Raw genomic sequence first — 24,478 nt, forward strand, 5'->3', positions numbered from 1 at the left:
ATTCAAAATACAAAGTAACGTTGAAACTTGGCAGATTTAGGCCACCAGTAGATGAGTAAGGTAAGTTAAAATTTAATACATATATTTATAAGTGGTCTTCATTTACATCAGGGGACCCGATATTTCCTAGATTTTACTTTTGGATCCCGACCCAATGAGGAAATTTTCAAAGTTTATTATTGGGTTCCTTCACCTTTTTTGACAAACATGGACAATTTAATATCATTAGTAGACCATATTTTATTTGGAAAACCTTTATTAATCATATAATAGAAAGTTGGAGGACAATTAAATTCATTTTCTTTTTTGCTGTGACAAGTGAACTGAATATTTAAGTGAACACTTACATGTAGGCCTGTTAGAATATATTAATGATGTGCTAGGTGTTATCTGAATCTTCAGGAGAAACTAACGTGCTTCATGAAGTATTTATACTTTTATGCCGCGGCGTGAAGCGTCGAAGTTTATATCTTCACGTATTTTAAGAAGTGATTTATCTTTTAAACATATATATATATATATAGTTTAATTCTTATTGTATTCTAGTTTCTGATTGGTCAAATACAAACTAGAATGATATGCAATTTGCATGTATTTTGTATAATATGGTTTGGTATGGGATACCCCCCCCCCCCCTCCAACCAGCATTTGGAACCACCCCTATATTAAGTACACTTTTCTGGTTCCATTGGTACCACATTCATGTAAATGCGTTAACGAATAAAGACAATAGAGGTTGTTTAACTATAGAAACTGGAAAAGGACGCATTTGACCCCTATCGCAGCCAGATGGTTAAATCACATTGCAACATTCCTAAGTCGTAGGCTTTAGAACTATGAAATAGAAACCCAACGTGTAAAATAAGGTGGAGAGTGCGTTCTCGATGTCAAGCAAGACGTAAAATTTATTTGTATGCAAATCATTGTGATAAAAATTCAATAATCTTTATATGATATTTTGAACAATAGCCAAAAACAAAGATAATTGTCAGTTTAAAAAAAAAACCACCCGCAAATTATTGCATGTATTTTCTGGTATTTGAAAACTCGTTACTGTCGGAGAAACTTCAAAGTCGATCTTAATCTTGACGCCCTTAAATATCTATTCAACATTACTGAAAACACTGACATTCATTTGAACGTTAGTCAGATGTAACAGGAATCTCGTTTACATACAAAATAAATCATTAACAAATTCCACAGAAAACATTTTCATCCCACAGAAACACAGCATAAATCTTTAAAAATGTATCAAATAAAATATATTAAATAGCGTCCCGTAAAATCTTTATGACTTTAGATTTTCACCGTATCTGATGTAGAAATGCAAGGAAATACGTATTTAAGGCTGTGTGGAGGCAAGTGATCTGTATACATATATTTTATGAATCCGACCTAAACCAGGTTATAAATACCGCAGAACATGTCTCAAAATTAAACATTCATTCCTTAAATACGTATTTCCTTGCATTTCTACATCAGATACGGTGAAAATCTAAAGTCATAAAGATTTTACGGGACGCTATTTAATATATTTTATTTGATACATTTTTAAAGATTTATGCTGTGTTTCTGTGGGATGAAAATGTTTTCTGTGGAATTTGTTAATGATTTATTTTGTATGTAAACGAGATTCCTGTTACATCTGACTAACGTTCAAATGAATGTCAGTGTTTTCAGTAATGTTGAATAGATATATTTAAGGTGTATTAAAAACATACGATAATTCTGTATACAAAATCCATAACACTGTGCGTGAAACATTAATGTAATAAGCTGGGAGTTTTCAGGTTGTATGGGGCTATAATGAATATTTGAAGGTATGTTTAAACACAAGTATAGTAGGAAAATATGTTAAGAATTTTTTTTATATCAAATTTATGAGACAGCAACTCAAGAATACAACGATATAAGGCCTCAACCGTGCGCAGCTTTTTGTGCGCCGTAAATCGAAGGTTTTTATAAGGGGTTGATCTGTAGCTCTCTGTTATGTCAAACTATTTTTTCAGAGAGCTACAGTTCTGCAGCTACATATGATCACGCTATGTATTACTACGCCAATACAATGGAATACGTTCCCATCATTCAACATTTCTCACTATTCTCCGAAACGCGGAAACATTTTATTCTCATATATTGCTAAATAAAAACACGTCTCTGTTAAAACTAAAAAAAATCTAAGTGAGTCTTTCTGATACCCTCAGGTGACGATGCCACGAACTTTGTGATGGGAAATGTTCCGGTCACATTGACGATGCTCACGATTTTCGTCCTTTATCGGATGATTGAAGGAGGAGGAAATACAGTTGAAACCACTCAAATATGTCGGCCATTCTGTCGTCTGTCACAGGAGACACGTGAGAGTTGCAGTGCTCTGAGATTTGTATTCACGTGTATCAACACTGTCTGGATGAGGTATGTATTAACGTGTATCTAGATGAGGTATGTATTCACGTGTATCTAGATGAGGTATGTATTCATGTGTATCTAGATGAGTTATGTATTCACGTATATCTAGATGAGGTATATATTCACGTGTATCTAGATGAGGTATGTATTCACGCATATCTAGATAAGGTATGTATTCACGTGTATGTAGATGAGGTTTGTATTCACGTGTATGTAGATGAGGTTTGTATTCACGTGTATCTAGATGAGGTATGTATTCACGTGTATCAACACTGTCTGGATGAGGTATGTATTCACGTGTATCTAGATGAGGTATGTATTCACGTGTATCAACACTGTCTGGATGAGGTATGTATTAACGTGTATCTAGATGAGGTTTGTATTCACGTGTATTAAGATGAGGTATGTATTCACGTGTATCTAGATGAGGTATGTATTCACGTGTAACAACACTGTATGGATGAGGTATGTATTCACGTGTATCTAGATGAGGTTTGTATTCACGTGTATCTAGATGAGGTTTATATTCACGTGTATCTAGATGAAGTATGTATTCACGTGTATCTAGATGAGGTTTGTATTCACGTGTATTAAGATGAGGTATGTATTCACGTGTATCTAGATGAGGTTTGTATTCACGTGTATCTAGATGAGGTTTATCGTCAACTTCCCATATTTGTGTAGCAATATTCCATTATCACCTGCATATGGTGTTTATATATCTCAACTGATTTGATATGCAAGAGCTTGTTCTGGGTATAGTCAGTTTTTAAATCGAGGTAAGCTACTGACAAACAAGTTGATGGTACAGGGATTTCAACAGTCTCGATTGAAGTCAGCATTTCGCAAATTCTATGGTCGTTATAACGATCTAGTTCGTCAATACAACCTCGCAGTGGGTCAAATGCTGTCTGACGTGTTTCATACAGATTGTTAAGCCGTTCTTGGCACACTGATTTTGACTGCGGATAACTCCGTTTACCTGATCAGGATATAGGGCTCACGGCCGGTGTGACCGGTCAACAGGGGATGCTTACTCCTCCTAGACACCTGATCCCACCTCTGGTGTGTCCAGAGGTCCGTGTTTGCCCAACTATCTATTTTGTATTGCTTATAGGAGTTATGAGATTGATCACTGTTCGTTATCTTCACCTTGCATTCACGTGTATCTAGATGAGGTTTGTATTCACATGTATCTAGATGAGGTATGTATTCACGTGTATCTAGATGAGGTATGTATTCACGTGTATCTAGATGAGGTTTGTATTCACGTGTATCTAGATGAGGTTTGTATTCACGTGTATCTAGATGAGGTTTGTATTCACGTGTATCTAGATGAGGTATGTATTCACGTGTATCTAGATGAGGTTTGTATTCACGTGTATCTAGATGAGGTTTGTATTCACGTGTATCTAGATGAGATATGTATTCACGTGTATCTAGATGAGGTATGTATTCACGTGTATCTAGATAAGGTTTGTATTCACGTGTATCTAGATAAGGTTTGTATTCACGTGTATCTAGATGAGGTTTGTATTCACGTGTATCTAGATGAGGTTTGTATTCACGTGTATCTAGATGAGGTATGTATTCACGTGTATCTAGATGAGGTATGTATTCATGTGTATCTAGATGAGGTTTGTATTCACGTGTATCTAGATGAGGTTTGTATTCACGTGTATCTGGATGAGGTTTGTATTCACGTGTATCTGGATGAGGTTTGTATTCACGTGTATCTAGATGAGGTTTGTATTCACGTGTATCTGAATGAGGTTTGTATTCACGTGTATCTGGATGAGGTTTGTATTCACGTTTATCTGGATGAGGTTTGTATTCACGTGTATCTGGATGAGGTTTGTATTCACGTGTATCTAGATGAGGTTTGTATTCACGTGCATCAACGTTGTCTGGTTGAGATTTGATTGTACGTATATCATCAACAATGCCTAGATGACGTATATATTCACGTGTATCAACACCGTCTGGGTGAGGTTTGACAACAACTAAGCTTCTCCATTTCTATGCAATGTACGACATTTCCTTTATAACAGCGAGATTTTCTTGCAAAACACTGTAAAATCGTACATCTTTCCCCATAAGTTGCCAGTCAGGGATCGCCTATTCTAATGATAGTCCGCGGTTACAATATGTAACTTTATCTACGCTGATCATGGTATAATTATATATATATATATATATATATATATATATATATATATATATATATATATATTCAAACGTTTTTATTTCGCTTTTCATATAACAAAAATGTCATTTTTAGCACAGTTTGTAAAAGAAAATTAAGAAATTTCTCCTTCTAAAATAAAGCAATTGATTGTGTTCAGAAATACAAATCTTGATATCCACTTATACAGTAATGTGGGGTTGTATACCCCGTAGATAAAACAAATGAGTAGCTTGGATAGTACCTAAGGCGTTTTTAAATTCCAGATAAGCTTTCTCATACCTTTGAACGTTTTGTTGTTGATTGATTTCAGAGGGGGAACCATCGCAGCTAATATTACATCACAATGCACGGCTTACACCGACGCGTTATATCTCCCGTGTTAAATGAATAGGCGGATTAAATGTTGCAAGATGTTATGGGTCTTCGCTTGTCTCAACGGTCACATCGTAAGACATATAAAACCATCATGGTTTGGATCCATCCATGCAATGTTAGATAACTGACTTCAAAGACATTGACTTACTTATAAAAAATAAGTCCCTATTCTTTCCGCGCACGTACTTTATGTATAGAATGAGCATAAAGTACGTTCAGTGGCGGATTTAGAGGGGGCGCAGCTCCCTAAAATTTTCAAATTTAAGGTAAATCGCTGTATCTTGTTTCGGAAAATGTACTAAACGATAAAAGAAGCAATAATTTCTTCCACTCCCGGAGAAATGAATGACAAAATCCTTTGATTTCTTGAATTACTTTATTGGGAGAAGTTAATTTTTTTCCAATAACCCCATAAAATTTGGATAATTTTATTAATTTCACCTTATTAAAATGATAGAAAATAGTACAACTGACTTAATAGGAGAAATATTTCAAGCCCCATAAAATCTGTAAAATTCAGGAGCTTCCGGGGGCATCGCCCCCTGAATCCCCACCAGGGCTTCGCCCTGTACCCACTGCCTCGTAAAGTGGCGCCCCCCGTAACCACAATTCCTGGATCCGCCCCTGACGTTCATTCCTTATAATTTGATTTAGTAAACCGCGTTTGATATTATTTGATGAATAATTCTAGAGAAAATATGAATTCTATATGACGCAGACCCAAACTCCCCATCGAGGCCTCATCTACGAATAGACCTCTCCCGGCTGACGCTTTGTATATTATGAGTCCTCAATTCTCACACGGGCAATAACACTAAAGAAGTAGTTCATAATGAAAGTTTGAAAATATTGACATTAAGAGCATTAATATAAAAGTATGGATTTTATTATAAACATAGTATGACCAAAAAATCACTAAAAAGTAGGGAGACTCTGTTCAAATTATAGTGTAATGTAATGAAGTTGGTGTTTATGTTCTTGTTTTGAAATGTTTACGTTTGACATTATGTTTTCGCATCATTCTGCAGTGACGTCACAGAGTGTGATTTTGTAGTTCCTAGAAAATCCCTATTCCAAAATAGTTTGGTTTGTGAGCAAACGAACTATATGGCGGAAGTTAATTTGGACTCGGACCAGCATTGCCGTAACAACAAAATCGAAACAGGACAATTAAACGTATTGTGACATCATTCCTAGGATGTTATATAGCATGACTAAACGGGAACTTTGTTTATACGATATATATAGGACCTCCCATGGTTTGTGGCTGGATATGATCATTATCCAACGAGTTGTGTGGTTTCTTTCCCCGAGCCTTGACGAGGGGATAGAAAACACACAACGAGTTGGATATTCATCATATCCAGCCACAAACCATGGGAGATTCTTTTTATCACATATTTTATCCTCACAAACCTTTCTATAATAGTGACCCAGTATTCTGTTTTGTTTACCTCAATCCGAACTACATACGTAACGTTAACATTACGCCGCTACAAATAGTTCGTTGAGAAATATAAATAAAAATGAATATTGACTCTCACAATGTTTAATTCATAAAAGATCATTTTTTAATGAGAAAAGCATTTACATTTTAGAACATTTTACTTCGAAATTGTGTAATTATTCATGAATATGTCAATCATCCGAATCTGTGTCATAGAAGACGCGCGGTTTTCGTTTGGATGTCCAATGTTGACGATAAATTTTTCACCATGTATACCTTCATTCAGAGAATTTTTATGTTTCCTGCGACATGGAGGGTTGTGGAGCTTTCATTTTTAATGTGTTGGTGTTTCTTACCTCTGTATTTTAACAGGAAAAGTGATGTAATCGTTTAGTGTTCAGTTGAATGTGGTGTATCCCGTTCTCATTTGGTGCATGGAGTTGGAAAGTTGATATCCACTAGTTAAAGGGGGTAAATATGTGATAAAAAATCTTTGTGTGTTCGCTTCCTAGTGTGAACTATTGGGTTTTCTAACGCTCAGACAGATTTACACACAAAGACATGATCAGTTATGTGATCAATAAAACTGTTTTCATTTTGAGTTTTAAGAAAAACTATTTCAGTTCATGTCACCTATTGTGTCGTGTTTTTTTCTTTCATTGCGATTTTGTTTTCCTTGATCATTGAGAATATCACTCGGATCCCCTCGGTCGATTCCATCTAATCTCGGATGTATGACGTTTTCCGCCATAGTACGTATACAGTGACGTATGAAAACATGTTTAACGTCACTGATCAACTGGAACTACTGACAGCTCCCACGAAATACAATTCATTTTAATATAATTATAACTCTCTCAATGTTTGTAACTATTTCTTTTTGAGATACGAATTATTTATCGTATGAGTGATATCCACTGGATAAAGGGGTAAATATGTGATTTAACCCCGGATGTATGACGAAAATTTATATACAATGTATGTAGCCTAACATTTGTAATGCGATCGTCTATTTGCTCTCTTGAAAATAAAAATGCCGATTTAAGAAAATAGTGATTAAAATTTCTTCTTTTGATGAATGTATCGAATTTGCCTTTATCTCAAGAAAGACAAGTAATTCTCGAAGAGAAACAATTAAAACATTGAGAGTGTTATATTATAGAAAGGACTATTTCGCTGAATTTGTCATCTTTTCTTGGATTTAAAAGTAGCTTCCGCTAATCAGTGACGCATAAACATATTGTTATAAGTCACTGATATAAAGTACAATGGTGGAAAACATCATACATCCGAGGTTAGATGGAATCAGTCGAGGTGATCCAAGTGAATATCATAAAAACACTCATAAAGTCAAATGAACCAATCAAATTACGTGTTACATGTTATGTGAACATGGCATGCGTTTGAAATATATTTTTCTTTACGAAAAGATTATAGAAAGCTAATGGAATGAATTGAATGGATGACTTGATTGAACTGGCGAAATCCGTGGCTTCTCTTTCAAAATCAATATTCTTCTCATCCACTATTTTTGTGTATCACGTCATTAATAGATATAGACTGCATATTTAACTTACAATCCAGATACAACATTTGCTTACGTTATTATGCTAGACATAATTGTCAGGTCCGCGTCAGCATTAGAAGCCTTCAGTCAGGCGCCTGTGTTTGGATTTCCGTCACATATAAACCAAGAGGATGGACTCTGTATGGTCGCTACTACTAGTATTTATAGATGTCTATTCCCATGTTTTACTTTGGAGCCCTTAGGGAGCACGAAATTGCAGGGCCAGAGCGTCCCTGATTCGCATAAAAACCGTCACAATTCGTAGTTTGGATTGCAATACATGTATTTTCAATAAGTTGGGTTTTTTTTCCATCAAAAGATACAACTTAACGATAAATATAAATGTACACTTATCGATTGTACTGCGTGTCAAACCTTTTCAACAATCTTAATCTTATTAATCTTAATCTATTCGTTATTTCATCTTCAGGTGTGCGTCTGATGGACATTTTCACTGTGCCTGTGAGTGGTCCCATGCACTGGACAATGTCAACATGGCGACAGAAGAACTAGCCTACGTGAGAGAATCAACAATTTTGGAGAGGTGCACACTTGCATTGAAACAAGACTGTGGTAAGTGCTAGCAGGTGTATAGATTTGAGATAAAATGGGATCAGGGTGTATGGATCTGAAATCAGAAGTTATGGGAGTGTGGATTTTGGGATCAGAAATAATGGGAGTATGGATTTGGAATCAGAGATCATGGATGTATGTAGTTTGGGATCAGAAGTTATGGGTGTATAGATTTGGGATCAGAAGTTATGAGAGTGTGGATTTAAAATGAGAGATAATGGTTATGTGGATTTGGAATCAGGCGTAATGAATGTATGGATTTGGAATAAGAGATAATGGGAGTATGGATTTTGGGATCAGAAGTAATGGTTGTGTGGATTTTGGGATCAGAAGTAATGGGTGTGTGGATTTTGGGATCAGATGTAATGGGTGTGTGGATTTAGGATCAGAAGTAATGGGTGTATGGATTTTGGGATCAGAAGTAATGGGTGTGTGGATTTAGGATCAGAAGTAATGGTTGTGTGGATTTTGGGATCAGAAGTAATGGGTGTGTGGATTTTGGGATCAGAAGTAATGGGTGTGTGGATTTAGGATCAGAAGTAATGGGTGTGTGGATTTAGGATCAGAAGTAATGGGTGTGTGGATTTGGGATCAGAAGTAATGGGTGTATGTATTTAGGATCAAAAGTAATGGTTGTGTGGATTTGGGATCAGAAGTAATGGGTGTATGTGTTTGGGATCAGAAGTAATGGGTGTATGGGTTTGGGATCAGAGGTAATAGATGTATGGGTTTGGGATCAGAAGTAATGGTGTATGAGTTTGGGATCAGAAGTAATGGGTGTATGGGTTTGGGATCAGAGGTAATAGATGTATGAGTTTGGGATCAGAAGTAATGGGTGTATGGGTTTGGGATCAGAAGTAATGGGTGTATTGGTTTGGGATCAGAAGTAATGGGGGTGTGGGTTTGGGATCAGAAGTAATGGGTATGTGGGTTTGGGATCAGAAGTAATAGATGTATGGGTTTGGGATCAGAAGTAATGGGTGTATGGGTTTGGGATCAGAGGTAATATATGTATGGGTTTGGGATCAGAAGTAATGGGTGTATGGGTTTGGGATCAGAAGTAATGGGTGTATGGTTTGGGATCAGAAGTAATGGGTGTATGGGTTTGGGATCAGAAGTAATGGGTATGTGGGTTGGGAATCAGAGGCAATATGTGTAAGGATTTGGATCTAGAAAAAAGCAAAAATTAGGGTTGGTCATTTAAAAATCTTCTCGATTAAAAAATACAAGGCTAGAACAGTTGAAATTTACATGACAGCTTCCTGACTTAAAGTAGAATCAAGATTGTTCAAATCATGGCCCCAGGGGGGTAAGGGGGCCAAATTAGGGAATCAAGGTTTTACATGGGGATATATAGATAAAATCTTTTAAAATCTTCTCAAGAACAACAGGACCATGTTAAGTCATGTTAATGTGCAAGCATCCATAGGTAGTGCAGATTCAAGCTTACTCAAATGGTGGCCGCCGAAAGTAGATGGGACCACAACAGGGGATCAAGTTTTACATAGAAGAAAATCTTTAGAATCTTCTCCATAATAGCAGGGACATTATTGTAATACTCATATTAATATGCAAGCATCAAGTGGTAGTTCAAATTCAAGTTTATTCACATCAGGTGCCCCCAGGGGTAGAGTGGGGCAACAAGAGGAGATCGAAGTTTTATATTGAAATATACAGGAAATTATTTAAAACGATTTCTTTTCAAGAGTAACAGGGTCACACCAAATTAGATCGAAATACAAATGTTCTCAAGTTGTGTGGATTCAAGTTTTATGCCCCTTACGACTACAATGGGGATGTGTTCTTTTTATCCAGTCTACCTTTCCGAAACTTTAATATTCGTCATAACTTTTGAATGGTGGGTGATAAACCTCTTATATTGCATCTGTACATTCCTTGTGACAAGACCTTTTCGTTGTATCAAAGTTTTTAACCTTATCACCTTCATCTTGGAGTTTGGCCTACTTTTAATCAAACCTAACCTATTTAATATCTCCTGAACAATTTAAGGTAGAGTTTTCATGTTTTGCATACTGATGTTTTTAAGGTAAGATCTTTTCATACTATGATTTTTGATCTTATGATCTTTACATTCTCCAGAACAGCAATGCCATGTTATATTAGTATTGAGGCATCCCAATGTTGTGTGAATTTAAGTTTAGTTATGTCGTAACCTTTGGGTTAGTTTGGGGCCACAATATTTAAAATACATGTAAAATATGGGGATAAAAAAAAATTAAAATCATAACATCAGAGCCATGGTGACTCAGATGAGCGATGTGACCCACGGGCCTCTTGTTTTATGTAAGGAAACTTTCAAGAGTTAGCGTGTTTGGGTACTTGCTCTTAGGAAGATATTTTAAACATCCCAGAGTACGTTTAACTGTTTCTTAATCGTTTTTAGTTAGAAGGGGATTTTACCTTTCGTTTAATTAAATCCCTGTTCCCAATAAGAATTTTTGGCAAGATGGCCGGCAATCGAGGACGTGTCAAAAAGACTGATGATGACCGGAAAAGCTAACGTGGATTTTCAACTAAGATGCACAAAAGGGGAGGCACAAAGTGGAGTTCTATGGATGGGGAAAAACTGACTATTAGGAAATTACAATCTTTAAATATAACTAAATTCTAATTTCTACCAAAGAAAAATTGACTCAGGATTGGGATTTGCGAGGTGGACATTCTATTTACAATCAGTTTTCCGGGAAAGGATCCTAATCTAGAGTTTTCCAAGAGGGAAATATTTAAAGGGTAAATCCTACACTCGCCAATAATGTGACGTGGGATAATGTGACGTGCGATAATGTAACGTGCGATAATGTGACGTGGGATAATGAGAAGTGTGATAATGTGACGTGCGATAATGTGACGTGCGATAATGTAACGTGGGATAATGTAACGTGCGATAATGTGACGTGGGATAATGTGACGTGCGATAATGTAACGTGGGATAATGTGACGTGCGATAATGTAACGTGCGATAATGTGACGTGCGATGATGTAATATTCGCTAATGTGACGTACGATAATGTAACATTTATGCAACATGTGAAGATATTTACATTTAATCTTTAACCTCGTGATAAAATGCATTAGAGAATTTGGAAGGATATTTGCCTATAACTGCAAAGACCGAATCACTATAAATCTGTTAATAGGCGTAGGAACACTGTCGAGCATGTCGGTTCAACGGGTGATTTTGTAATAATAATAGTAGGGGTCTTACACCATACAACTTACTAATAAAATTATTATTACCCCTTATTAGGGGGTAGTATGGTAAAAGACCCCTACTATTATTATTACAGACAAAATTACCATGCAGTTCCTGTGCTCGGCCACACGTGTGCTGAATGCGAACAAAGCTCTGTTGTCCATTCCCGTCTCATTCGATGCTTGATAAGGTGATCTTACCTCTAACATGTGGTTAATATCACCGAACATACAAGAAATTAATCCAAGTGCAGGAGTTTTCAACAATTCTTCTTCCAGTAATTGCACTTTCAATTTCTCGAAGTGACAACATGGCCGACTATCACCTATAGTGACTATACATGTACCCACACTGTTTAGAATTAGATAAATTTGAACTGTTTAAACCCAGTTCAGATTGTAAACTTTGTTGGTAACTTGATTTTTATGATATTTATTGAAAATTAATTCAAGAATTGGACTATTATTTTTTTCAACATTGCGCACTTTTTTCATTCACTTTATGACATCACAATTTGCTTTCCATGGCAGTTCCGTTAATCGCTACTTACCGAAAGAATTAGGCGGGAGATTTGAGATATACATATATATGAAAAATGCACAGATTAAAAAAAAGTTTTTAAAATGTAAATATAAGCAATGAATTATTATTTTTTGAAAGATGTAGTCTAACGCGCATTATTCAATTTTGTATGCAAACACTGTTGCAGTCATGAGACTACATCTTTCAAAAAATAATAATTCATTGCTTAAATGAAACATTCGAAAATGTGACGTGCGATAATGTAACATGCGATAATGTAGCATTCACTTAAATGACGTGCAATAATGTGATGTACGACAATGTGACATGCGACAAATCAACACGTGATAATGTGACGTACAATAATGTGACGTATATGTACAATAATGTGACGTACAATCATGTGACGTGCGAAAATATGACGTACAATAATGTGACGTGCGATAATGGGATGTGCGATGCCATCTGGATATTTTGGTTACGTAAATAAGCATTGTAAAATGTGCACATCCAAGCAAAGTAACATTATGCAGTTCAGTTTTCTACGGAAGCCGGTAGGTGTCAAGATATAGGCTGCTCTCATATTATATCATCTGACGGCCGCCATATAAATGAACTGGTGGCGCCACTTAATTTATCTCACGACCAACACAGTTGATAGCAGCCATTCCCTCTCCAGTGAAATTGATTGGCGGCCGCCAGATATTAAGTGGCGGGCGCCAGTTAAATTGATATTAAATTTATGTACCAGATCACCTGCCAGATTCCTTAATTTTCACCTTACCTTGGTTTTCAGTATTATTCTCAATACTTTACGATAGTATGATATATACTTTTATCAGAATTATGGATGAGTAGACGGAAACAAATTCCCTGTGAAAGAATAACAAAGAAACCGTCACTGTCAGATCCGACCAATCCGGAATTTAAGCTGAAAGTGTTGGAAATCCGAGAGAGTATCATGCAAATACAGGACGGACCAAAAAGACGACATCTTCTTCAGAATCTCCATTCGCTGATTCAAAGGAGAGCATGGAGGCACGCTCGAAGTAAGGAAAGAGACTTATATTCTACATGTATCGTAAGGTAGATGAGTAGAGAATTCTTAAAGTTTCAGCTTTATTTTAGTACATAATTGTTTTATTGAGCAGATTCAAGATATAGCCTCAAAAAATGCACACATATTTGTTAACCATTTCTTCATACTTCCGATCCCGTGATGATCCGGGTTAGAATAGGTCCTCAGTACCCCTTGTTTGTCGTAGGAGGCGATTAAATGGGACGGTCCTTCGGATGAGACCGCAAAAACCGAGGTCCCGTGTCACAGCAGGTGTTGCACGATAAAGACCCCCCCCCCCCCCCCCTGCTCAATAGCCATAAGCGTCGAACATAGGCCTAAATTTTGTACTCCTTCACCAGCAGTGGTGACGTCTCCATATGAGTGAAATATTCTCGAGAGGGACGTAAAACAATATTCAATCAATCATACTTCCGCCAGAGTTCGTTTGCTCACAAACCAGTTAGGCATTATGGGATAGCAATTTCTTACGAACTAATTCTAAAGTGTTATTTCCCCGCGTGTATAATTGCGGACTCACAATATACAAATCTGTATATTGTACTGCGTCACCTGGGAGAGCAATCGGATCACGCGTTCGTCCTTTTCCATAACCGGTAAGAAGACTCGGACGTGGATCGGCGCAAGAATGGCATCAAATCGATGCATTTCTTCGCCGGAAGCGCGCCTGTGGATGAAGTTAAAAGGCCAGAACCGAATCCCTGTATAATGTGTTATTTACATTTGTAGATTTTCACCACAAATTCAGTTTTGGTATCATTACTGATGGTGTTCAATAGTGAAAAATACCCCTAGTGAGTTTACCCCCCTGTGAGACTGGATATATAGCGAGCTCTATCTTGCTTTTATGCCAAACACATACTAAACTAATAAAGGGACTGTCATACGGTGATAGACGATTAGTCAAATGGCGAATAGAGAAAAACTATTGAATTTTCAACCTTGGTCGTAAATATCCCACTGGATCCTCCATTGTCCCTCTTAAGTTGAAGCCTTGCATCAACTCCTGATTGTGCGCCATGGTAGAACATCAGATTCCTTAATCAACTTCGGACCCTGTATACATTGGTTATGTTGCCACACTTCGAATTGAGGTTGTCCTTCGGATATCAAATAAGTCAAATTTAAATATGAAAATTTTCATTGTGAAGCCATATCGAATGGTATAAAGTCTTATTAAGGAACTACTCTACATCGTCATAATGGCTGACTTTAAAACATGGATGAAAATATAAATATCAGTAATATTTTTATATTCCTTTTCAATTTAAATGTCTAGCTGAGTAGCTCAGTAAGTTAAATTAGCACGTCGACTGTTGAACTGTAGATCGCGGGTTTGAGCCCAGCAGGGGTTTTTAATTTCTTTCAGATTGCTTTCTACAAAAATGTTGTTGTTTTTTTTTTTTTTTACTAAATAAAGTAAATTTGAAAGTTTTCAATTTCAAAATATTGTTGTACATAGCCTCCACTTTTCATCCATATAAAATGTTTTTGGTGTGGCATTCATCCTTAAAGGTACCAATATCCGCGCATTATGTTGCACGGGAAACTGAATTGAAACAGTGCATAAAAGAAACTGTGATTGTATTTTAAGGTAATTCCCTGTTAGAAACGTTATTCACGAGTCACGGACGTTATCACACGTTCAACGAACCCGATGACATTTTGGTGAATGTTGTAGACTGTATGTAAATTATAGCGAAAAGGACTATTCCAGATACTAACGTAAAGGGGGAAGCCTTACTATAAAGGGGAAATCTGACTATAGTGAGACTTCCCCCGGAAGTTTGGCTATATAGTGATATTTCCCCCGGAAGTTTGGCTATATAGTGAGACTTCCCCCAAAAGTCTGGGCTGCGTTCAAGATCGTAGCGGCTACGTTGGGCTCGGTATCGCTACAATCTTGAACGATGTGCTAGGCTAGCCCTACGTAGGGATAACAAGCGTCAATTCATACATGCGTTCAATAGACCTAAATATCTAGCCTAGCAGCTAGGCTAGACGCTACGATCTTGAACGCAGTCCAGGCTATATAGTGAGACTCCCCCCCCCCCCCCCCCCCCCGGAAGTCTGGCTATATCATGATAGTGAGACTTCCTCGGGAGAAGACTCACCATATATCTTAACTTCCGGGGGGCACAATATATCCAGTCTTTATCTGATTTTAATGAGGCTTGCATATATGCCCTCTACTTAGTGTTACTATATTACAGTAGTATAATTATGTATATCAAATAACATTATAATTATGCATAATTATAAATCTGTGCCCTAATTAAAAGAGTTTAACGACTGTCGTCAATGTAAATTCATTTGCGATTGATGCCACTGGATTGATTTCAGAGAATCACAACTTTTCTGGTATTTCAACTTCTCGTCCACAAGAAATTATTACTACCAATGGCTCCAGCATCAACCCCACTCCTCGTGGTGACGGCCAACACCCGAAAACAGAACTGGTCTCAAATTACACAGTTATCGGTAAACATTTTTTGTTACCTTAAATCTTCTTAAGAAACGGTGTCTTATGATAGAGTTGTGTCACAGATGCTCTAGATTCTAATGATTTGCTTTATGTGTATTCCTGCAGATTGGGCGGATACTATTGACGGTTGGCACAAAAAAGTTTTGTTTGAGCACTGGGAGAAGGTACGAACTTGTATTCCACAGAACATCTTGCCAGCAATATTGACGTTGACATGTAACCTTGAACCAAAAACGTTTTAAAGATTATTTTTTGACCAAATAGTATGTACATGTACCTATCTATATAGTTCCATAGTTACTACCGATCAAAGATATTAAGATTAAAATCGTTTGATCTTAATGTCTTTTTATTATGATACACAGTTCTATAGTAATGGTATGTCTGTCACATATGCCCTAGTTTTTGAAGATTTGTATTTTGTATTCCAAGAGATTGTTCTTTGACAAAAATCACGACTTCTACTGTTACAAGTCTTCCAAACGTCTATGTGACCTTGATATGTGCATGTATACCAGAAAAGACCTTGACAAAAGTTACAAATTCTACTGAGTGTTTCAGGTCTTTCAAATGTTTAAGGTTACCTTGATACATGTATGTATTACAGAAAAGGTCTTGACAAAAATCACGAACTCTACTGTCGTGAATGTTACAAGCCTTCCAAACGTCAAGGTGACCTTGATATACAAGAAAGAAAAAACCTTGACAAAAAATCGCGAATTCTAATGACTGTTACAAGCCTTACAAACGTTTACTGGACATTGATATGTATAACAGAAAAAACTCTGACCATAACTCGTATTACAGGATACCCAATTTTGGAGAGTGAAAAAAAAATAAGGACATTTTATACTGCTTTCTGAGGCTTTCGCTTTCATACGACTCATCTAGATTGTCACGAAATTTCGTCCGTAAATCTTAAGTACTAACTTCCTCATTTATATCACCTCGTCTCAGCTTTCACACATAAATGTTAGCAACCTGAGAACAATGTACAATATTCATCAAGCTAAAGCATTGTATTGACCAAAGAAATGTCAATTGTTTTATCATATGGTTGAAGGATTTAGAACATCGATTGATTGATTGTGTTTACGTCCTGTCGCGAATTTTTCACTCATAACGAGACGTCACCAGCTGTAGGTGAAGTACCACAAATTAGACCTATGCTTAACGCTCATGGTCGTAGCAGTGAGGGTTCTTTATCGTGCCAACGCCTGTCGCGACACGGGATCTCCATCTTTAAGGTCATATCCGAAAGACCCGTGATTCTCACCTCTGAATACCAAGCGTTTGGCGAAGGAGCAGTAACTACCCATGTTAACGTCTTAGGTTTGACGCGATCATGGCATGAGCGGGGTTAGAATTCACGACCTCCCGGTTACGAAGCGAAAGATCTAACACTGGGCTACCGCGACCGGTTTAAAACATCGAATTCGATTACTGGAGTCAAAGAAATGACACCCGGTTTGTCATCTTTGTCTACAGCTAAAGTGCAAGACCTTTGTCGAGTGATAAATAGTTTTGATTTGTTCATCGTATGATTGAATAAAAGTGCCAACTAGAGCTTATCATATTAAGATACCCGATCGGTCATCTTTGTTTACAACTAGTCCTAGTTGAAGTTGATTACAGATGCGAAATGTCATTTGACGACCAAAAAATAATAACTAATCGTATCATTTCGGAAATTCTCATTTTACTTTAGGTCCGATGTTGGAAAAATCAAATTTAATGCTACATTCACCTCGAAGTGAATATAACATTCTGAAATATTATATAATGTGGTTTGCTTTTGTTCTTGATACCTAGCTGTAGAACTGTAGCTATCTGAGGAAATATTGGGACAGATCAGAGTGCTACAGATCCACCTTTTATAAAAACCTTCAATTTACGGCGCTCACAAAATGCGCACGATTTAGGCGTTATATCGTTGTATTCTTGTATTGCCATCTCATATTTAATATCAAAAAAATCCCCACAGATTCCCCTAATATACTTGTGTCCAAACATACCTTCAAATATTCATTAAAGCCTCAAAACTCACAGTCTCAAATGATTTCCTTTGTTGACGTAGCCAAGTTAATCAATATACAATTATTTTTTTTTCTTTAACTACCTAGAAGTATGTTACAATATTCACCAAGCCAATGGCAGATGAATATTGTACTTCGAGCATAGTTAAAGCATCGTATTGACCGGGAAAGTATCAATAATTGTTTTATTATATGATTGAATGATTCAAAACATCGACACTGGCTTCTGGAGATTACGAAATGATACCAGGTTGGCCACCTTTGTATACAGCTAAAGTGAAAAACATAGTCGACAGTGGGACGCGAGGCCCCGTGTTACAGCAGGTGTGGCACGATGAAGATCCCTCCCTACCCAAACACCGTAAGTGCCGAGCATATAGGCCTAAATTTTGCAGTCATTCACCGGTCTTGTGACGTCTCCATATGAGTGAAAAATTCTCGAGAGGGGCGTTAAACAATATACAATCAATCAATACATACGTTCTATTTTCCCGAGCATGTTGGATCTCAGCCAATCAGAAAGCAAGGAATTATTCGATGATATGATAAGACAAAATGAACACAGCTGCAGTTAGTTAAGTAGCCACTGACTGAATTCATTTTATTCTGTGCATTAGGTATCTGAAGCGGACATTCTGGAGACACTCCGAAGGAGGCGGATGTTCCTGCTGATATTCGGAATCCTTCTTGGTTGTACTATATTTATCATCGTTATGTCGTTTGTCATCAAGGTAACTAGAGGCAGCTACAACCACACTTACCTTGTCTTATTCCTATTTCAATGTATATTTTCTGATAAGTTTTTTCTTTAAAGATGGGATTTTCAAGAAAGGCTTTCTAGTTGTAAAAAGCACATTTGGAATCTTACAAATCTCCGCCTGATCTACATATGTAAGACCAGTTGACTATGACGTCTGGAGTGGAGATTTCTCTACAGTCATAAATATCTACGTTTCCAGTGTTTTCATATAATTACAAACTAAGGAGGTATCTCCCATACCAAGTTACATTTATACACATTCGGGAAATTCCGGTACCCTACATCTAACTTCGGGTGTATGACGTAAATTGATAATTATGTAGCTACGCCTAACATTTGTAATGCGGTCGTCTATATACTCTCCCGGAAAAACTGCCGCTTTTAGAAAGCAGTGATCAAAATAGCTTTTTGAAAACGAATTTATCGAGTTTTCCTTAGAAAACTGCCCTCTCTTTCGAGAAAGAAAAAAAATCCCATAATTCTCAAAGAGAAACAGTTACAAATATTGAGAGTGTTATAAAAATACTGTATTTCGCGGGAGCTGTCAGTAGTTCCAGTCGATCAGTGACGTTAAACATGTCGTTATGCGTCACTGTATACGTACTAGGCCTATCACTGAAAACATCATACCACTCGGATCAGCTCGGTCAATTCCATCTAACTGTAGGGTTCCGGAATATGCCGAACTTTGTCGAATCAACATCATACATCCGAGGTTAGATGGAATCGGCCGAGGAGATCCGAGTGATTTATACAATATAAACGAATTTTTTAAGCGTGTTCAGCCATTCAAATTATGTTTCACAAGTAAAATTAAATTATAGTTTAGTATAGTATGTTATATGTTATAATTTAGTATAGTATATGTTATAATTTAGTATAGTATAGTATATGTTATAATTTAGTAGAGGGCGAAGCCCTCTCAGAGAGCGGAGCTCTCCCTATATGTAACACGTATATACATGTTTAAAAGGAAAATATAGAAAACTAATGAAAAATTAAACCATACCTATGGAACTTGAAAATTTTGGTCCCAATGGCGTCAATTCGAATAATAGCGCGTGGACATGTATTTCTCCATTTGGAATCTCGTGTACCCAAGTTCACGTCGTTCTGAGATGTTACATAAAATTCTTTTTAAAAAAGCATGTAAATCTTTGTTTTCTAAATCATACATAATCACTTCTCGATAAACGCGATTGTGTCATGGCTCCTATGTTTGTATATTTGCTAAACACCGACGCTGCATCAGTTGCATAGTTTCCCGCGTTCAATGAATAGGCGGATCAAAAATGCCTAAAGTTAGAGTATTTTCTCACACGTTAGGTGCTAATATTTCGGGATATTTTTTGTCCTGTTATGGATCTAGATACTAATGCCAATATATTGTTTGCTTCGCCCTCAAACACGGTCACGCCGTAAGACATACTATAGTATAGTACATGTATATATTATGATTTAGTGAAGTATATGTTAAAGTTTAGTATAAGTATAGTATAATTGCAGTATCAGTCGGATCGGAACGTTCGGAAAGATATAAACTTTGATGGTGATTTAGACGTTATGGGTAAAAGGCAGAACTCGTTCAGGTAAGGAATTATTTGTGCAAACCCGCCCAGTAAATACAGTAAACAACACTTACATGAAACTGCAAATTACAAATTTACTTTTTATTTAAGCTTTATGGACAAACTTCGAAAAGAAAGAAAACAAAAAGAAAAGGAAAATACTGATCTTTATCGGATGAGTTCATTGGTGCTTTATCCGAGAAAAACAGAAACGAATACAAAGGTATCGGATTTTAGATACATGTATATATTTAAGTAACGGCATTTGTCTTTAATATGTAGTGTATATATATGATCTTTAAAACCATGTAAAAAACATGGTTACTGTCTTAATATAGAAGTGATATACATGTGGTATTGGCGATAAAGTGAGACTTTCCCATCCCTCATTATGAATCCGATCAGATTCCAAATAGCAATTAGAGCGAGATTAATATAAGCCTTTTGGCTTGTTTCTCAATATATTACATGTATAAGACATTGTTTGTAAACATTATTATCGAATTATTTACGAACAGATATTGTTTAAACTAAATAGCAATTATATGTAGATTTTGTGTATCACGCAACACTGCATCGTCGGTAGCCATGGTTACTGAGTCCGGTAGTACCTACCACCTACCCTACCTTAAACCTGCATTCATGATCAGCGAAACCCTCGATTTTCATGAATATTTGTAAAATGACGCAATACTTTTTTTGACCATTCACAGTTACAATAACAGATTTTCGATATTTTAATGTCTGCGCCCACAATTATAACGTGCAGTGTTTGTTTACAAGTAATAACGGACAAAAACGCTACAGGTCCCTGTTTATAGAAGCAAGTGAAGTTTATAAGTACTTATTGAATGAAATTCGCATTTACATCATGCAGTGGTTACGCTTGTAAATTCCGTGTTCATATCTCAAACTTGATGAGGAAATTCGGGGTAAAGTGGATGTGTTAAAATCTTAAATATTAGAGTTGATTAAACAATTATCTAAAGAGAGCGGCGTAGTTACGCATATTGTATGGTAAATTTATTATATGGTAAATTTATTACATCGATTAAGTCAACAAAGAAGTACGAACGCCTATTAGTATCATGCTGTGTCCAGGGGTCCGTGTTTGCCCCACTATCTATTTTGTATTGCTTGTAGGAGTTATGAGATTGATCACTGGTCGTTATCTTCACCTTGCATGCACAAGGGCTCGTTACGAACTGACCCTCTCTATTCTACATTTACACAAGGGAGGGATCCGGAATCTCAAAAATCGCTACTTCAAATTTTCATTCGACTCCGTTTTATATTTCAAGGACGTTAAATCTAACAAGCCTGGTCTCGATGGATCGATGGAGGAAAGATCATACTTAATATATGTTTGCACTGGCAATAAATATGAAGAACCAATACAGTGGCGTAGCTTCCATTGAGGCAACCGAGGCAGCTGCCTCGGTAAAAAAAACAAACAAAAAAACCCCACCTTTTACGTTGTTAAATGTCGATAGCTTCTTGGGGGCGCAGCCCCCCAGACCCCCTGCCTCGGTAATATTCGAACCCATGCTACGCCTATGCAATATGCATTTTCTGTCGTCTTTGAATCACAGGAACTTTTCCTCAATCACCCAAAATAGAAGGCGCGTTCTCATTGGTCAATTCAATTCGCTCTTATGCTGTACTATCGGGTCAAAATGTTTTGATCACGGGTGTTGCGGGCTTATTTTGAAGATAATTATGTCGTAATTACGAGATAATTATCTCGAAATTCCGAAATAGTGGATGGTGAATTTATTAAATTTTTTTTATATGATGCTAATCGGCTTTCGTACAGAAGCGTCAAACAGCTAAAAAGTGTCCAGTTTGTTCACAATTAGCAATCCTTGGATCATTCCGCTACGAGCACGCAATGACCTACGTATGATTTTCTTTCCACCAAAAAAAATCTTGAAAGTTCACCGATTGAGCATGTCACATTGAAACAGAACGCAGCGCGCGAGGCTTGGTAGATACTATATTGGGGCATTAATCGTATATAGCTTCCAATTTAAAATGGTTTATTTAGGTATTAAAGAGAGAAGTTACAAAATGAAAATGGAGATCGTGATCATTTCTAATGACATTGATAAGATGGACGTAAACTAGTATTTGTGCTTTCCTAGATATTGCATATACAAGCATCAGCATTACTCTGCCAATTGTCTTCTATGGGGCCGCGGAATATAAAATATAAAACAGTTATTGTAGTACCGTTAAACACAAAGTATTGGAAGTCAAGTATATTCTATGCACAAGCGGTAAACTAATTTTCGACTTCATTGATAAGCTTCACAGGAACATCACATATTTAGTATTTAAGAATATCATTAAAGAGGTTTATATCAGAGCTATAACATTGTATTGTCATTTCTTTTAGTTATATTTTAAAGTTATACATTGGTGTAGAATTATAAAAACAAAACAACCTTTTCTTTGGTACGAAAGAAAGTTTCAAATGTAATGGAGGTATAGAATTGTTACGAATCGGAAATGTTTTTTAAAACTCTAAAATGTTTAAAACTTCCTCAGTGTTAAGTGTTCTGAGCATTTTCAGCAACTTTTGTGTTTTTCAGACGTCCATGTAATTTATCTTTGACTACAGACAGAATACAGAAGAAAACCACAGACATTTAAGAGTCCTAGCGAGGAGCACACAGAGAACATACCGAACGCTCAGTCTGTTGCAGTGGAGCTTAAAGAAAGTTCTTCCAGTTTAGATCTTGGGGACCGATTGTTTCCGTCTGCAATGATGAGAAGCTTTGGAACAGAAATTAATAGCCCGTCACACCTAGCAAATTTAGTCACGACAGAAACAAAGAAAAGTACCACATCTACATTAACGAGTGTTAATTCATCTAGTGGATCATCCACATCAACGAGCACTACTTCATCAAGTGGATCATCCACATTGACGAGCGCTTCTTCATCAAGTGGACCAACTACATCAAAAAGCGGACTAAGCACGCCAGCCTCAGACCTTTCGGTTCCCGCGTTGACTGCCAACACCACTTAACATCGTGTCGCGTCAACACGAAAACTGTCGGTTGCCGCGTCGAAAACCAATACAAGTTAAAATTTTGGTACGATTTCTAGAAAAACTGCATCATGAGATGTTTGTAGCACATCACAACCAGAACATGTAATTTTCGCAACGACATACAATACGGTTTCATCATTCTTAGCAACATCCAATCAATCACCATCACGCGGAAACGTATCTTCACGTCACAACGGGGGATGTAATATCGCACCGGAAGGAATGTGAACGAAAATAACACCACCATCAAATTTTATTCATTACTATGTCTAGATTTCTGTAAAACGATAAATCATAATCTTGGGGATACATGAACTGCTTTTTGGATCGTTGATAGATCCATTGTTCCATGCACTGCAAAACAAGATCGTCAGTGTCCCACCGGAAGCGGTAGGCAAATAACTCCTTCCGGTTCACGAGGTATGGTAAATCTCCTATCCCAAACGTGCAGTAACCGTGGAATGACCTTGACCCGTGACACGCATGAGTTGATGCATTTTTTGCGTCCACAAATTTAGCAATGTGTAGTTGGTTACGAAGATGTGGATAATCCGTTGGACCTAAAACACAGAACAATAAAATTAGATTATGGGACAAAATAGGACTCAGCAGCTGCGATTTCTTTGACGTACATAAATATCACGTGACAATGTCTGATGTGGTATTCGTGTCTGTGTGTTGAATATTTAGTACTTTGTAATTTCATACAGTTTGTGAGTAAAATGTCAAATAGTTTACACATTGATATTTTCTTTAATCTATCAATCTATCTATCTATCTATCTAAGCACCTTTGTATGATCCCTTGATCTTAAGCTGCGGGTTGTAATTCAAAGTTGCATAAAACGTATGTTGAGGATGTGTTGTTTTCTCTGCCCAGGACAACACAGATTGCGCATACGGATGATTGACAGAAAAGTGGGCGGTCCCTCTATTCATGATGACGTCACCTTCCCCCGAGAAAGGTTTGACTCCTGAAGGTAACTTTCCAGCGTTTTTCTCCGTCCTTAAAATAAAAAGATTTCGAATCCAGTTAAAATAAAATCGGCATAACACGAGTTTTGATCAAGCTTCAAGAATAGATTATCACTTGTTCTATCATTATCATAATATGATTTGGGATCTGTAGATTGGAAAAGTGAAGATAATTAACAGTGATTAATCCCATATATAAAGAATACAAAATGTAGAGCAGTGTA

The 24,478-nt window shown here is 36.8% G+C and overlaps 2 protein-coding genes across 2 annotated transcripts in view; one reads left to right on the forward strand and one right to left on the reverse strand.

Annotated features, from left to right (window-relative positions):
- Window positions 1-23,775, forward strand: LOC125667524 (uncharacterized). The gene is made up of 10 exons (XM_056152474.1): window positions 1-60; window positions 2,205-2,415; window positions 8,417-8,559; window positions 13,138-13,344; window positions 15,717-15,854; window positions 15,964-16,022; window positions 18,512-18,625; window positions 20,161-20,243; window positions 20,334-20,445; window positions 22,846-23,775. Exons 2-10 carry the CDS (start codon window positions 2,228-2,230, stop codon window positions 23,254-23,256), a joined length of 1,455 nt encoding a protein of 484 aa, XP_056008449.1. The 5' UTR covers window positions 1-60; window positions 2,205-2,227; the 3' UTR covers window positions 23,257-23,775.
- LOC125667504 (N-acetyllactosaminide beta-1,6-N-acetylglucosaminyl-transferase-like) overlaps window positions 23,516-24,478 on the reverse strand; it is a 5,742-nt gene continuing 4,779 nt past the window's right edge. Inside the window, exons 3-4 of the mRNA XM_048901036.2 lie at window positions 24,071-24,285; window positions 23,516-23,840 (exon numbers count right to left, since the gene is read on the reverse strand). Coding sequence (XP_048756993.2) covers window positions 23,527-23,840; window positions 24,071-24,285 — 529 coding nt within the window. The 3' untranslated portion in view covers window positions 23,516-23,526. The remainder of the gene's footprint in view (window positions 23,841-24,070; window positions 24,286-24,478) is intronic.

This window comes from Ostrea edulis, chromosome 10, assembly GCF_947568905.1.
Source record: "Ostrea edulis chromosome 10, xbOstEdul1.1, whole genome shotgun sequence".
Classification (NCBI taxonomy): Eukaryota; Metazoa; Mollusca; class Bivalvia; order Ostreida; family Ostreidae; genus Ostrea; species Ostrea edulis.